Here is a 17,821-nt window from a genome sequence, read left to right as displayed (position 1 = left end):
CAAAGTGCAGGTCTCTTTCCAACGTGTTAGTCTGCCTCCCTCAACATGCTTCACATTTGAGTCAATATAGGCTAGGTTTCCATGAAGGAACAAACCGCCCCCAAATCTCAGTGGTTTAAAACAAACAATTTGTCTCTTTCTTGTACCGCATGTCTGCTGGGTGTTCCCATTTCTCTGCTCCACATCCTTCTCCTAAGAGGATCCAGGCTACCAGAAGACCCCCTATCAGAGACATTGCCACTCTTGTGGCACAAGGAAACAAGAGCAAGGAGAAACTAACTACACGTTGATTCTTGGAACTTTTGCTCAGAGTAGCACACATCATTTCTATTCACATTTAATTGGCCAAAGCAAAGTACATGGCCAAGCTTAATTTCAATGGGGCAGTAAGTGTAATCCTAACCCAGGGAGGGGCAGCAAATTGTTTGGAAAAGAATACAATAAATTGCAAATATTTGCACACAAAGTTCACTTCTCTTCCTTTCATATTAGATAAATATTTACAGTGTTTAACCTGAAGACAAATTATTATCAATTGATGTTAATAATGTACTGAGGACATTCCCATTCTTAATATCTGGAGTCCAATTACAAAATGAAAAACAATGTTTTGTTTGCCATTGTTAGTATATAGAATCTAATAATAATAGCAGTCGCTGAAATGAAAATTGGTTTTAAAAAGAAACTATTAGGTAATACATTCCCATTCCCAAAGTCCAACTATCAAAGCACTCCTACTCCCATTTGATACATTTCATGCCTGCCCAAACCAATCCTACTCACCTACCACACACACTTTATTTTAGTTTTTTGCTTATTCTTCCAAAGTTTCTTTATGCAAAGGCAAGCAAATATCCCTCCCTTTCTTACACAGTGGGTAGCAAACTTGACACTTTTTCTTACTTAGCAATATATGTTGGGGATCTTTCCATAACAGTACACAAGTAACTTCCTTATCTTTTATCAAAGTTATCTTACATTCCATTTTATGGATGTGCCATGTTTTATTTAACCAGTCCTTAATGGTGGGCACACAAATGTTCCCCCCAATATTTTGTTATTATAATAATACATATTATGATGAGTACATTCTTTTAGGAAACCTATTTGAGCATCTATCTTATTTCTGTGGTGTAAATATGGACAACTTCAAGCTACCAGTATGACCTTGCTAAATGCAGAGATGGGAAGAAATGTATAGTAGCACACAACTTTCTAGAATTCCCACCATACACATACAATAGATTAAAATAACTTCACAAGCATAGATAATAGTAAAATGTAATAAATACTTAGGAAGTGGTGAGTTCATATTGATTACATCTTAATAATTTATTTAATTGTAAATTTATATGACTTAATTCTTAGTAATGACTCAAGTTTTCTGTCAACCTAGGACTATTCTGAAAAATAAAGTTTTAATTCTTAAAAATCCAATTAGAAAATGAGCAAGAGACATGAAGAAACATTGCGTAAAGAAGATATACATGGTACATTAACACATGAAAAGACATCAACGTCACTAGCCATGGAGAATGCAAATTACGACCATGTTGAGATATAAGTATATGTAGAACGATGGCTAAAATAAAAAATATCAACAACAGCACATGCTAGTGACTATGCAGAGAAACTGGATCTCTCAGACATTGCTCATGGCGAATGTAAAATGGTACAGCTATTCTGGAGAACACTGTAGAAGCTTCTTAAAAAGTGAAACATGCACTTACCATATGACTCAGCAATTATACTCCTGCGCACTCATCCCAGAGAAATGCAAATCTACATCCACTCAAAAACTGTACATGATTATTTTTAGTGGCTTTATTTGTAATAACCCCCAAACGGAAGCAAATAAAGTGTCCCTCACTAGGTGAATAGTGTGAAACATCTACACCATGGTTTACAACTCAGAAATAAAAAGGAACAAATTATTAATAGACACAACTAGATAGATCTTAAAGGCATATGCTGAGTGAAAAGAGCCAATTTCAGAAAGTCTCATACTTTGTGATTCTATTTATTTAACATTCTTAAAAATTACAAAATAATAGGGATAGAATACAGATTAGTAATTGCCAGGGGTTAGGGATATTGCAGGACGGGAGATGAATGTGTATAACTAAAGGGGCAGTGTAAGGGAGATCTTTGTAGTTATGGGGTTGTTTGTATCTTGATTGGGGTAGTGGGTACATAAATCTACAATAGAGCTATGCATTGTACCATTGTCAGATTCCTGGTTTTGATATTGTACTATAATTATCTTAAGATGTAACTACTGGGGAAAATGGGACCTTCCTCTATCTTTGAAACTTCCTGTGACTCTACAAGTATTTTAAAATAAAAAGTTTTTTAAAAAGACAAGCATAAACTGAAAGAATATATTTGAAAATTGCAACACATAAATGATAGGATTGTATCAGAATCCACAAAGAATGCCTACAAGTAAATAAGATGAAAATTGAAAGGAAGGAGCGACACACAGCAGCAATTCACCGGAGAATTCCGCTTTATTAGGGAAAGGTGATGGTTTATATAGGAAGGGGCATGAGCTGATTGAGGAGTCACTTCTACGGGGCTGGTGGCTATTGGCTAGGTGCTGGGATTGCGAGGGGGGCGAGGGGTGATTGGGCTTCAGGTGGCGCCGGCGGGAACCGAGGACCCGGAAGAGAAGCAGGAAGTTCGCCATCTTACGGGTGGGGGCCCTTAAAAAATAATCTAATAGGAAAAATGGGAAAATAATTGATTCACCAAAGAGGAAACACAACTGGCCAGTAGACATGAGAGGATGCTTAGCCTTAGATTAATTGGGGAAATGTAAAGGAGGACAATGATGACACACCACTTCATTCCCTTTAGATTGGCAAACATTTTAAGACTGACAATATGAAGTGTTGACCAAGATGTAGAAAACTTGGTGCTGTTATTGGTAGCAGTGTGAAATGATACAACATTGCGGAGAAAACTTGGTAGTTTGTAGTAAAATTGAAAATTTGCGTAAACTTTGACCCATCAGTTCCACATTTTGGCTTCTTCTTAGGAAAAAAACATGTCAATAATGAGCACAGACATTTTAGCGCTTTTAGTAACACCAAATTTTGGAAATAACCTTTGTTTATCAATAATGGGATGGGAATATAAAATGTAATATGCATTGAAAGAAATATTATGAATCATTTTAACAGAGTAAGTTAAAACACACACACTGACAAAGATATGAGACAGAGCTTAGAGTTTAAAAATCAAGTTGCAGAAGTATACAGATAGAATTATACCATTTCTATCAGCTAAACATGCACACACAACAATACTAGACATTATTCCTGGATATGTATGTGTAAAACTGTGTGTGTTAAAAATACTGTAGTGATATACAATAAACTCAGAATATTGGTTGCCTCTGAGAAAAGGAAAGAAAAATGGAACTGGAGGTGGATGGCAAAGAAACTTCAAATTTATCTACAATATTTTATTTATTGAATTTAAGAAAGGCTTTAAGTAACTATGGCAAAATGCCAAAAAGCTTTTAATTTGGGATAAGAGGATAACAAAAATTTGGGGTGACAAAGGAAGTGTTTGTTATATTATCTTTGTTCTTATTTAAGTTTATTATTACTGCTATTATTAAACACACACACCACACAAATACAAACTGTGTTTATCCCAAAACACAAGATTGTGCAGTATAAGAAAATAATTAATATAAAACATCACATGAACAATACAAAGTCAAAATGATCTCAAAAAATTAAAAAAATTGATATTTACAAAGTATCCTAGAGAAGCATTATTCTAGAATAATGACAGGAGGGTATTTTCTTAATCTGAGAAACACCAGTCTCAAAAAGCGCATGTGTGCACCCCCCCCCCACACACACACCTTATGCGTACACACTCCCCATTTCCTGTCTTTAAAGTCTTCATTTCTTGGAAAACTAAGGTAGATGTGCTCTTACCTTTTAAATTTCTGTTTCCAAGAAAACTAAATTTTCTCTTCTCAATGCCTGCCTTCCTGGTCTCGGAGAAAAAGAAGCTGTTTCCTGTCTAGCAATAGAAATTTGCCTTTTTTATAAGTAGGAAAAAGGCTAGTCAGTTCTGCCTCTAAAGGAGCTCTTTTAACTTCTTGGAGAACAGTGCAACAGAAAAGCTTGTTTGGATTCACTCTGAGCTATTATTAAGGATTACCCCCTCAGGAGGAGAGAGGAATTGTTACTTCATACAATAAGCCTGAGTTGCTCAAGAAATATTTAATGCAGTAAGGGAAAGAAAATAATGCTAGATCCAGACAGGGAATTAAGCAGTGCATCTAATTGTCTCGGTTTTTTGTTTGTTTGTTTTTTGTGTTTGTTTTAATTTTGGTATCCTCAATGTACAATTACGTGAACAACATTATGGTTACTAGACTCCCCCTATTATCAAGTCCCCCCCACACATACCCATTACAGTCACTGCCCATCAGCATAGTAAGATGCTATAGAATCATTACTTGTCCTCTCTGTGTATACTGCCTTCCCCGAGCCCCCTCCCCACCCCCGCTACATTATATATGCTAATCGTGATGCCCCTTTTTCCCCCTTCTCCCTCCCTTCCCACCCATCCTCCCAGTCCCTTTCCCTTTGGTGACTTAGTCTATTTTTGGGTTCTTTGAGTCTGCTGCTGTTTTGTTCCTTCAGTTTCTGCTTTGTTCTTATACTCCACAAATGAGTGAAATAATTTGATATTTGTCTTTCTCCGCCTGGCTTATTTCACTGCTGTCTCAGGTTTTTTTTAGCCTCTATAATCCTCACAATTGTAGTTGAAGCTGGCTTGAAACTTCTGCTGGATTTCCTGTAACGGATCTGGCTGCTAATGCTGTTTGGTATTGTTCTGATTCAGTTTTTTTCTGCTTACCACTTTGATCTACAGCTTCCCTGCATAGCCCACACAAGTCAGTTACCTTGAGTTCCTGTTTAGTTTCTCTCTCCCTCTCTTTCATTCCCATCCTTACAGATTTCAAGAACACTGCAACGTTGACTTATAAATTATTTTTAATTATGAGAAAAGGTGTTGTGCACTACGGGGAACTGAGTTTGAGCTGTCTTGAACCATAATTAGTTTCCAATCTTGGCTGCTCATCAGAAACTTCACAGCATACATTTTTAAATTTGCAGATTCTAGGGCTCCTCCCCAGACAAATGGAATCAAACTATGAATCTTTATTTTTTAGATCCCCAGGTGATTCTATGGTCAGCCAGATTCGGGAACTACTGGACGCTCATTTCCTATTTCCTATTGTCACAGTCTCTTGACTCATTACTGATGGTGGATTGTCATAGAAATTACTAGTATTAGAGACTGCCACACAAATCCACTTTGTACCAAATCTGGTTCCAATACGGCCAGTGTTATCACTTCATGACGTTGCCTACATGTGGCAAACAGAACAGGTAATTACATGATTACAGGCAAGTAATATAACCTACAAATTATCCCAGAGATACAGCATTTTTAAAAAAATCATACTTGAAAAGCATCCAGTAAGAAAAACCCATCAGGGTCCAGGGGATATCTTAATAGCTGCCATTCACAGAGCATTTAGTGTTGCCAAACCTGTGCTAGGCACTTCATAGTACCTCAGTTATCCCTAGGAAGAAACTAAATTTCAGAAAGGTCACATACCAATGTTGATAAAGTAACTTCTCCCAATCACTGAGTGTTTGACCATATTCCAGGCACCAAGAACTTAGCAGTGGTCTCATAGCCACTGTCTGTTAGTACTTCAGTTTGTGCCAAACACATGAAACAAAGCCTTGAATCTTACCACAGCCATATGAGGGATATAACATTGTTGTTTCCATTTTACATCAGTTCAGCTGCCCCAATTACATTTGGGTGCTTGAGACCTTATTTGAAACTTGTCACATCTGACTCCCAATCCACACAAGTACATGGGTGCCTCAAAGCTCAGTCCAAGGGAAGATCCCTTGGAGCTTGGGGGTGGATTGTTCACCCGACAAGGGCCCTTCCTATAGCAATTTTGGAGTCATCACTGATTCAGTGGTAGTCCTCATGTAATAGAGTGGTGAATTAATAATCAGACGTGGATATACTGAGAGTTTAAAGAAAATGGCAACATTTTAGAATGACTGTAAAGTGTATTTCCTTCTCCACCTCTTTAACAGGTGTTTGTTTTGCAGGTAAGCTACTTTTCTTGCAAGCAGAATGTCTCAGATTTTAGCTTTGAAGAGGAAGAGTTGCCAGGACTGGACGAGCACTTTTGAATTTCCCATGATGCCAGACCCAGTGGCTTCCTGGGTAAACTCTGCACCACCTCCACCCTTACCCTTCTCTTAACCAACCCCCACTATCCCTGGGCTACCAGAAGCCAGAGCCACCCAGATGTGCAGCCCAAATCCTGTCTCTCTCACTGGGAAGGGGGATCTGGAGGGAGGTGTCTGTAGCCTTTGCTTGGGGAGGGGACGCTTGGACTCCATGATTCTGAGAAAGGACTTGCTCAGGTGGTGTGGAGCCGATCTCAGCCTGAGCCTAATGTGTCATAAATGAAGGGTGGGACTAGGCAGGGGAGGGGCACGCAGTTGCTACGGATATGTGAGCATCAGAGAGCTGTCATAATGGTTCTGCTCTGGCTTAAGGGAGCTGCTCTGGTCCTCTGGCTCATTGTGCCCTGGAGCCTTTGCTGCCATGTCCTGGCTGCGTTTCTGGGCCCCGTGGCTTCTTGTGTTGCTACCATTGTGGCTGCTGGTCCAAGCAGCTCAGCCTCCGGGTTGGGCCCTGGACCCTGTGCAGCTGACCCACAGACCCCCAGGACCAACCGAGTCCTGGTCTTTGGATCCCTCCAATCTCCCTCTTGAATTTCCCCATCCACGTCAACAACTGATGCATCCTGTGGTTCCTTTCTGGTACACAGGTTCAGCTGGAGAGCTGCCCCCAGGACCAGAACTTTGGGACAAGCCTGGCCAGCATGAAAGTCCACCAGAGGTGGTTCCGGTGGTAAGTTGGGACCAGAATCAGGTCCTAGATCTGCCCCCTTGACTCAAAACTGAGACTAAAACTGTAAATGTAGATCAGGCTGAACACCAGTCATTTGAAATACTTGTTCCACCGCTAGGTAGTGATAGTTCAAAACCAACAAGGTTTATTGTTTCACTTCCAAACTCAAAGAAAGATCTAGCTCAGTATCAATGGCTTACCAAAGTTCTTATTGGAACTCCAGGCTGATTTGCAGAGAAACATCTAAAACAACAATTGCAGGATGATTACTTAGATCCCAATAGGGATGTTGTCTATGCTAAGGAGAAGCTACCTGTAGAGTCTCTGGGCGGCCCACATCAACCTCCAGAGGCCCCTGAGGAAGTTGAAGCTTTCTCCCAGAAAAGTGTTCCCACTCATCACGGACAGAAAGTTGAGGAGGCTGAATCTTTTTCTCCCCAGGTGGATTCCCAGGATCAGCCTCCAGAGCCCCCGGAGATGGATGACAACTACAAAGACCTGCAGGCGGCCCTGGCTGTGCCTTCCTTCACTCCTGAAGAGGCTGAGCCCCCAGTCCAGGAGGAAGCCCCAGCTCCATCTCCAGCGCGCCCACAGGGGACACTTCCACATCCCGGGCAGGTTCCCAGTCAGCGTCCAAACCTGACTCAGGTCACAGCTGCACCTGGGGATCTGGACGTTTCCGTACCTCGGCAGCCAGAGCCGTCTGAGGCAGGTTTTCCATCACTGACTCAGAATTCAGTGGTGAACACCACCACAAACAACATATGTGAGCTCTGTAGCTGCACAGACGAGACGCTGGCGTGCGTTGGTCTCAGCCAGGAGCAGAAGCTCCAGAGTGTGCCCGTGCCAGAGCCCAACGCTCACAATGGCACCTTCACGATCTTGTAAGAACCGCCTCTTTTCATTTGTTCTCTGCATCCTGCCTGAACTGGTAGCATTTTCCTCAAGGACTTCCTGGCCCCTCATTTCCATACCCTGTGTTGACTGACTTTCTGTTTTTAACTTTTGTTAACTATTCCTTGTCTTCCTTTTCCTTCTTAATATTGTTCTCCTTTCTCCGGTCTTTTACTTGTAATTGCCCTTATTCTCTTTCCTTACCTGCTTTTTTTAGTTCTGTCATTTAAGTCTTTAACCTCTATTCTACCATTTTCCTATCATTTTTACTCCATCTTCTTTACAGTAACATGTCCCTATCCTCTGGTTAAGAGTAAAGATTCTGGAACTAGACTGCCTGGTTTTGAACCCAGGTTTGTCGTTTATTAGCTTTGTGACTCAATTTCCTAATCTGTAAAGTGGGGATTAGGGTAGTTACCATCCCATAAGATTGTGAGATTTAGATGAGTTAATACATGTAAAGCCCTTCTATATGTGCCTCGTGTATATATGAGTGTTAACTGTTATTATTTGGTCCCTCAGTTATGTCCAAAACTTTTTCCTCTGGCTTTTTATATATAGCACCCATTTCTTGCACAACCCAGGGCTAAGTACTGTGGGAGCCACAGATGTAAAAACATTGTCTCTAGAACATGACAGTGATAGGTAGAAAGAAAGAATATTCATTAAAAGGGAGGTGATAATTAAGTACTAAAAGAGATAGAGACTCTAGGTACTGTAATTCACCAGACCCTGTAATCACTGGGATATGGAGGTCAGGGAAAGCCGCTTTGGATAAGTGACAATTTTAGCTGGGACTTGAAGAGTAGCTATAATTTGTTAAATAGGGGGAAAAAATGTTCAGTGTAGGCAAGGCATGGCTGCAGGAATGATCAGGATTTCATAGACCAGTCTGGCTGTTATGAACCGGTTAGGAAGCAATGAAAGATTTTGAAAAACCTTGACTATCAGCTATAGGGGATTGAAAGTTGCAGTATGAGAGATGGAGAGCCATTGAAAGTTTTCAAGCAAGAGAGACAAATGATTAAAGCAAGGGGATTGTTTTAGATTCCATATGTAGCATGATCTAGAGAGGAGAGCTTGATTCAGGGAGACCAAACAGGATGTACTACTAGCAAAGCCTAGGAGTGAAGTGAAAAGGGGCTGAATCAGAAGGGTAGCGCTGGGAGTAGAAAGAAAATCCTGAGAGCGCGACAAAGGAAGAGTCAGTAGGACTTCCTAAGTGACCGACTAGAGCTGGAGGGTGGGATGTGCAGGAAAAGAGGAGAATCAAATTTGACTCTAAAGTTTCTGTCCTGGGTGATGAGGAGAGTGATGGTGGTAGAACAGGGGGAAATACAGCAGCTGGGAAGGAGAGCCCGTTTGCGGGAGACGAGTTCAGTTGTAGGTGCCTTTTCTTGGTGAGCGTAAGGCACGCAGAAGGCTTGTGGTTGAGTGCAAAATTTCCACTAGGCAGAGGAGCAGACAGGTATCTGAGCTATTTCTGACTGCCCTGAAAAATAGGGAACTTGTTGCTGAGGGAAGAGAAGCTGAAGGGAAAGATTCAAAGTCATCCAGAGAGTTAGTGGTTGAAACGGAACGTCAAGCATTTAACAGCTTCTTTTAAACACAGGTATTTTATGGATACATTCTCTGTGTTTAAAAAAAGAGAAAAGGCACAGAAGTATATAGGATAAAATGTGGAAATCCCACTCCACCCTGCCTACCACCCATAAGATAACTCCTGTTACCATTTTGGTGTGTGTCCTCCCTTCCAGTCTCTTCGCTTTGCATTTCCCCCCAGTGAGATAGTACATTATTCCTTGCTCGGTGATTTGTGCGTTTCCCTATGCACTGTCTCTGAGAGATCTTTCCATATTAGTCCCTTTAAATTCTAATTGCCCTTCTCCTTCTAACAACTGGAGAGATCTCAACAGTGGGCCCTGAGCCAAGTATTTGGTATATAAAGAAATCATAATGTTTCTTTATATTTATTGTTGATGATAAATTTTTGCCATTTTTTCTGTTTAGTTGTTTATCATTTTCTCTTTGGAAGGAGTCATTTGAGATACCTAGGTGATTTTAGGAAAAAACACTTACTTTCAAGGTAATTAACTGGCATTATCTGCCCAAGAAGTTGGACGGATAGGAAGTTCAGTTTCTGAGGAGATGCCCTATTGTTTGTGCCCCGTGTTATATCTTTATTAGCTGTGCAAACTGGGAAGCTGATAGCTGTGGACACGAGAAAGCTGGTATTTTCTGCATTTGAATATTCCCCTGGTTGCCATGATAAGGTTGCCATGATTCTTTTGCTTATTCTGTTCCTTCTTTTCCTACCTATTGAAGAATATGCACTGTGTTTCTTCACAGAAATTTCCAAGGAAACTCTATTTCTTACGTTGAAGAAAATACATGGAAGTCATACACTTGGGTTGAGAAACTGTGAGTATATTCTCTCCAAATATGAACACAAAAAACTAACTGTATTGTAACATGTTTCTTGGTCAAGAGTTTTGAGGTCAGAAGTTCTGAGAAAAGGTATTTCCCTCTCCGTATCTCAAATCGACCTCTACTGATTGCAATTCTATGTTTATTTCAGATATTAAATTTGGTGGGTTCTCTTTAAGAGTCAGCTTAAACTTACTTTCCAGTATGCAAGGAACACATGATTATGTTCTTGATATATAAAAATGAAATTACGCAAAGAGTGAAAACCTTCCATGTGCCCTAATCCCCCACCCCTGAGGTGACCACTACTCTGAATTTAGCATACATCCTTCCAGGTCTTTTTCCATGCATTTGTCTACATAAGTATTTACAGATAGCAAAATAGGTTTGTTGTATGATTTTCTTACCTTTTCTACATGAAGGGTAACAACCCATGACTGAATGCTTTCACTTTTTGATACGATTTAGATTTCTTCCCACTACATAGAAAGCTACCCCGTTTATTTAAACTCTTGCATAATATTTTATGGTATAGATTTATCACAGTTAATACTTCCTGTGTTGCTGGATGCTTAGATTCTGTTGTTTTCTTGTCACATGCATCGCTCCAATGAATATCCTTGTACTCGCATCTTTGTCAACATGAGCAAGTATCTCTGTAAAAGAGATATCTAGAAGTGGAATTGTTGGGATTAACACTGTGTAGGTAGAAAATCTGAATTGTCCTCAAAATGGTTGTGCAATTTATACTCTAATCAACAGGCCATGACAGCTTCATTTTCCTACACCCTCTGCCACTGGGTATTTTTTGGCTGGTGTGTGATGGGTGAATAAGAGGGTCCCCATCTGAAATTTGAATTTTTCTGATTACTTGGGAATTTAAATATCATTATATGCCTACCCAACATTTTTATTCTCAGAGTTGTCTGTTCTTTGCCCATTTTTTTTGTTGTCTGTAATTTTTTTATTGATTTGTAGAAAAGTCAGTTTAGACACAAGCGATTTTGGAAAAAATATTTATATTCAAAGTAATTAACTGGCATTTTTCAAGACTATTGTATCATTAATCATTCATTCAACTTGGACAAGTCAAATAACCTGTGAATTAATATTAAAAGACATAACAGTCATAGTAATCTAAAAATAGGGATTATGACCACCCTAAAATAGACCCCCCTTTGTTGGCTATCTTATTTGTAAGGAAAAAAATGCTAGAACCAGACAGTTGTTTTTTTTAATGTATATATTTCCCATGATAGAATATGACATGGAGATTTTATTTCCCAGACTTCTAAGAAAAATGAAAGTAACTTGACACAAGAGATAAATAACAGCAGTTCCCACTGGGGAGTAGAGTCGAGCGTGAGGGTAGGCCGAGGGGTAGGGGTAGGAAAAATGTTTTGGATTGTGTACATTATACTTTTGGAAGTTTGAGCCATATAAATATGTATTATATATTTTCAAAGAATAAACTGAAGTTTAAGCATTAATTTTTAAATCGCACGTGTTGTAGAGTTTATACAATATAACATGAGTCTGGTAAGGTTAGAAGAATTTCAAGTCAGTTTGAGATTTATACTTGGTAAGGCGGAGGTTCCTAACTTGGAGTTAATGGTCCCCAGGTCAGGATTTCTTAACCTTTTATTTTCCGTGAATCTATTTGGTGATCGACAGAAGCCTACCTAAGAAGAGATGTTTTTAAATGTATAATAGGTTAAAATACATTTGAAAACAAAGAAAACCAATTACATTGAAATACTGTTATAGAATAGTTACTAGTGATATAGTAATAAATCTGCTTTTCTTACATTAAATAACAATATGTAGTGGTATTTATTATAATGGTAATTCTTATATGTAGTGTCATTTATTGTAAGGTGAAGGTAGTGATGAGAATAAAGGAATTCTGAGATATCTGCAGCAAAGACATGATATGAACATATCTGATTTCTACTGGGGGTCAGATGAGCTATACTGCTGCTCTGTTGTGGTTTGCTGCCTACATTCATGATGGAAGGAAATGCCAATTTAGAGGTTTTTGAAAATAGAGACAGACATGATTTCCCACTCAGGTTCATACCCTGCATCCAAGCCATTCTGTTCACAGACCTGTGCCCTAAAGGGATGATAAACAAATGGAAATTGCATGCACGCTTTTGCATATTTTCAAGAAAGTGAAGTTTTCTAGGAAAAGGGTTCACAGCTCTTATGAAATTCTCAGGAGGTTCTTGTCTCAAAAGATTGAGTCACAAATGCAGATGAAAAGAAAGACATTTCTTTTTCCTGTAAAGTTGTATTTATGCACATGATGATAAAGGGATGATTTGTTTTAAATAAAGGTAGTATATCTGAAAATCAATACCTGTCACTTTGAATTCATTTAACAAATATTTACAGAGCATCTACTATGTGCCAGGAACTGTTTTATGACCAGGGATACAAGCCCAAGAACAAAAAGACCAAATATCCCAGTTCTGAAGGGATTTACAAATATGTAATATAAAAATAAATATATTGACTATAATAGATAGGTATAATTTCAAGTAATGATAAGTGCTTTGGAGAGAAAGCAAGCAGGGGAAGGCGAGTAAATCAATTCCAGAATGGTCTACTGTTGGCATGTATGTATAGTTAAGCCGGAAAAAAAAACCACTCTGTGCCCTGTCAATTTCCTAGAAGTTACAGAGTTGGGGAGAAGGATAATTACCAGTAATGTAGAGTCAAGAATGAATATTGCAAAATTCAGAAGATTGCTTTAGTGAAAGGAAGTGTGATCAGAAGTTAAACATGAATGTTTCTCTAATGTTAGTTCATACCTGGTTTTGATGTTTTCATTGTGTAAGAAAATTTTTGCTTTAGTCAAAAAATATTTGGAGTTCTCCAGATCAATATGTTTTATTCCAGGTTGTTACTATGTGAAGCTCCTTTTTGGGGTAATTTTTTGATGGCACTCATTCTCAGTCTAAACTTTCCTTTAAGGTTGAATTTATTAGGGTTATTTTAAAAAATTTACTATCATGTCATCCAAAAACTTCACCAAAACAAATCCCGTTAATTTAAAATACATACTCTTTAGTTACTCCCCGTCTTACCATGATATTCTCTCTTGAACCAAACAGTCTGACAAGGGCATCAGCCAATCAGAGAAGACACTGCCATCAACAGCTGAGTTTCCGCCTCCATCTCTTTTCTGTCCCTATTGAAACCTTGTCAGTATTTATAATTTTTAAAGTTAGAATTAGTATACAAGTTTCATATTTGTCCTGATTTTTTCCTATACCATCATTTCCTATGACCTTTTTGCATGTCATCAACGGTGTACACACACAGTTTTGTTATGTGATATGGGGGGAGGTAGAGTTTTTTCCAACTGTCTATTGTTATGAAAAGGGTTACGATAAACAGTGTTGGACATATTGATTTGTTTTTTCCCTCTTTGGATCATTTCCATGGAAGTAGGAAACCATTACCTGACAGAGATGGGAGAACAGTCATAGCATCACCTGGTGACCATTCCCCCTTCACACATTCTGGCCATCGCTGCTGTTCCTTGTAACGTGGTGAATTTCCAGGCGAGGTCAGGGTCTTTGAGGCATTCTCAGGGCTCCAGGAGTTCTTTGTGGGAATTAAAGTTTTTTGTCTTAGGATCTTTTTAAATGTATGTGCCTATATTCTGTGTAACGTGAACCACCGTATAACAGACATTGCCCTTGCTTTCAGATGCAGAGTTTCCAGGTAGTAGTCATTGAATTGTTGTAAGCTATGAGAAAGGAATTAATCTATGAGGTGGAATGAATATCAATATGTGACTAACAGACCCTGTGAGGGAAAGCAGAATGTTTATATGCAGAACTTGGTGGAAATAGTTCACAAGGCCACATAGCATGTTCTCAGATCCCCAAGGTGCTTGAAGGATGTAAAACTGTTAATATTACCTCCCAGGAAGGTGATTCCCAGGGAAGGGAAATTTGCTTTTGAAATCTTAAAGACTTTCTTCTGTAGTGGATCTCTTATCACTCCCTTACTCCACTCTGGGAGGCACTGGCTGTATACTCTCCTGCTCATCAGGTGTGAAGAAATGGGTGCGAACCATCCTGCCCAGCAAGTTGTCTTTCCTGTGGGACTAGGTGAAGCAAAGGCGTGAACATTCTTGGGCAAACTGAGGTGTCAGGCTTGTCTGTGGATTATTCCCGTTCCCTTCATTCTGCATTCTGGAGAAGTCATTTTCAGAATCTCTGTTTTCTAATTTATTCTTCAAAGGTGCATATATTGAGGGGTTTTATTATTATTTATAATGACAGTTTTCATTCATGTAATCCTGGGTTGATTCTTTTTCACGGATGCACTATCTGACTCAGGATATCAGTTATGCCATTCTAAAGTCCTCTTGTGCTTCCTCTCTTCGCTCTGGTTCATTGGCTATCAGCTCATCTGGTTTTGTTTTCTGCCTCTAACGGAGCTGGCTTTCTTTGTCATTTGGTCATTCCTGAGTGCAGTTCATCTTTGAGTTGAGATTCTCCTGCTTGTGTTTCCTGTCTCTCGGACAGAGGTGACTTGAGCTGCTGGGGCTTGTTATTCCTAAAGGAGTCCCTGAAAGTCAGAGGAGGTGGGAGGTGGCTTCTGGTGGCTAAGACAGGGCACACACCCTTCCCCCAGGTTCTGGGCCCCTGGCCCGTTGAGCACCAATGCTCCCACCTGGAGGAAGGTGCCCTTTTCTCTCTGGCCTGAGGAGGAAGGATTTGGGGCCACGGGCTGCCCCTGCTCCTGCAGCAGCATTTCAGCTCGTCACCCTGTGGGTAATTCCAGGCCATTTCTGGTAGGGAAGCATGTGTGGAGCTGCTCCCACACTTTGAGGTAAGGTTGTGGATTTTTAAATCATGTCTTTTCCATCATTCTTAGGGATTTTGCTGGTGGTTGGAGGAGTAGAGACTTGGCATTTTCCCATTTGCCAACTTGAAATAGCACAACTTCTTAGAACAGTTTTGTACCCCTCCTGGACCCTAGAGACACTCAGGCAAATGCATATCAAAATAGAAGTATAAGAAAGTTTAAAGCAGCACTGTTTGTAGTAACAAAAGCTAGAAAACTCTTGATATCCACCAACAGTAGAGTGAATAAATAAAGTCTAGCATAGTTATACAATGGAATATTATGCTTTAGAAATGTAATGCAAGGCACATAAGTAATCTTAAATTTTCTGGTAGCCACTTAAAAAATAAAAGTAAAAAGAAACAGATGTAATGTGAAGGCATTTTATTTAAACCTTATGACCAAAATATTATTATTTCAACATGTAATCATTATATACATTGTTAAGATAGTCTGCATTTTTTCTGTCTTTAAAATATCCAAAGTATTATAATTTCTACCTGCAATCGGTATGAAACTTACACATTTATATTCTTTTTTCCATACTAACTCTGTAAAATCTCAGTTTAGTTGCAAGATTTTTATCAGAAGTTACTTGATCTCTCTTTAGATTTCATAAAATTTACAGTTGGAGAAATAGTATCATATGCCTGAGCTATTGCAGAATATTGAAATGTTTACCAATAACTGCATCAAGTATCAGTTTCTAATTTAATTTTTTTAATAGTTAAAATTAATTAAATTAAAATTCAGCTTCTCAGTCACACTAGCCACTGTCAAGTACTCAGTAGGCACGTGTAGCTGAGCATGTAACAGTAGGCATTAAAGCGAACCGGCCTCAGCTGCATGTGACAATAGAATGAATTTACAAGGTAAGGCTGAATGAAAGAAGCAATGTAGAAAAGAATACATATATAATATGATTCCATTTATATACTAAGTTCAAGAAGAGGCAAGACTGCACTATGTTGTTTATGGCTGACACCTCAAAGGTAAGACCACATTCCAAAAGCAAGGAGACGAGTTAAAAAGTCAGGACAGTGGTTACCTCCAGTGGGTCAGAGATCAGTTTTTGACGGCAACGGGGCACACTGAGGGCTTCTGGGATGCTGGCAGTGTTCTTGACATGAATGGAGTTACATGGGTATTTGTTTCATAATTATTAACATGGACATTTTAACTCTTTTTTATTAAGGTATCATTGGTATACACTCTGATGAAGGTTTCACATGAAAAACATTGTTTACTACTTGTCTTCTGTGTGCTACACTGTCTTCCCTGTGACCCCACACACACCATGTGTATAGTACCCCTCAATCCCCTTCTCCATCCCTCTGCACCCAGCCTTCCCCACCCCTCCCCTTTAGTAACCGCTAGTCCCTTCTCAGAGTCTGTGAGTCTGCTGCTGTATTAAATGGGACGTTTTTCTTATGTGTATCTTAATGCACTTTTTAGTTCCCCGAAACAATATTTTTAGTGGTGGGGGGGATTGAACAGCTTCACTTGCAGCCTTGACATAGTTCTGTGTGGGGCTCCCGTAATAGGGTTCAGGCAAAGAGAGTGGGAGGAAATGGCAGTTCTGCTGACGATGGTGCCACCCACAGTTGGGTTCTGAACGAGACTTGGGGATCGAGAGAGTAGGTACTAAATACACATTTTGGTGTGAGGAGTGGATAGTTGTGTGTGTGTGTGTGTGTGTGTGTGTGTGTGTGTGTGTGTGAGGGAGAGAGAGGGACACAGAGGAGGACATGACAGGAAAGATGTGAATGAAAACAGAGCAGAGATCACCATCCCTAAATTAAATAAGAATTAGGTTGTTTAGGTGGTACCATTATCATTACCCAGGTCTCCCCCACATGTAGAAATTAGTCCTGTACAGTAAGTCATTTTAATTATTTTGCATTTTGATTCAGAAGTAACCTTTCCATTTTTCAGAATTCTCGGTGACAATCAGTTGAGTGAATTACATAAGGACTCATTTGAAGGCCTGCTATCCCTCCAGTATTTGTAAGTTAGTTACTCACATTTATTTATGAGCTTTTATTTATATTATCTATAACATAAATAAGAGTTTAAATTGGACAAGTTCTATAATTTCTCCCAACAATAAAAATTTATAATTCTGTAAGTCTGTGCAGGGAGGGCGCTAGCCACTCTCTAGCATTAAAAACCTCCTAGGTGTTTTCAATTTTTTGATCATGTGGACAAGATACAGATAGAAAAACCCTTGAGTTACAGAGGAAAAGTGGTAATGAGGTCTGAGCGGTTATAGACACCCATAGGAGCCTTGTTATGTAAGTGTTCCTATGCCGTCTGTTTATATTAACATTTAGTTTATGGCCTATGGATCAAATCCACCCATGGTCCGTTTTTATACAGCCCTTAAGAGTGATTTCTACATTTTTCAAGGGGTATAAAAGGAAAAAAGAAAAGAAAGAAAGAAAAATATGCAACAGAGACTCTATGTAGCCTGAAAAGCCTACAATATTTACTTTAAGGCCTTCACAGAAAAGATTTGTAAACGTTGGTTTAGTGAGATGAGAGGAATTAAAGTGAACCTCATATGGTCATTTCAAAGACAAGAAAATATAGAATACTTACATTAACTTGAATGCCATTAACCCAGAATATTTTTATAATT

At 39.2% G+C, this 17,821-nt stretch overlaps 1 protein-coding gene across 1 annotated transcript; it reads left to right on the top strand.

Annotated features, from left to right (window-relative positions):
- The first annotated feature begins 6,343 nt into the window (after nucleotides 1-6,343).
- On the top strand, nucleotides 6,344-17,367 carry LOC130683474 (leucine-rich repeat-containing protein 37B-like). Its single transcript, XM_057501119.1, has 4 exons — nucleotides 6,344-6,990; nucleotides 7,432-7,874; nucleotides 10,234-10,305; nucleotides 17,116-17,367. The coding sequence occupies exons 1-4, from the start codon at nucleotides 6,682-6,684 to the stop codon at nucleotides 17,189-17,191; spliced, it is 900 nt and encodes a 299-aa protein (XP_057357102.1). The 5' UTR covers nucleotides 6,344-6,681; the 3' UTR covers nucleotides 17,192-17,367.
- Nucleotides 17,368-17,821: the final 454 nt, after the last annotated feature.

This window comes from Manis pentadactyla, chromosome 4, assembly GCF_030020395.1.
Source record: "Manis pentadactyla isolate mManPen7 chromosome 4, mManPen7.hap1, whole genome shotgun sequence".
In the NCBI taxonomy this organism is placed as follows: Eukaryota; Metazoa; Chordata; class Mammalia; order Pholidota; family Manidae; genus Manis; species Manis pentadactyla.
Note: the sequence above shows the minus strand (reverse complement) of the source record. Positions and strands in the feature narration are given on the sequence as shown.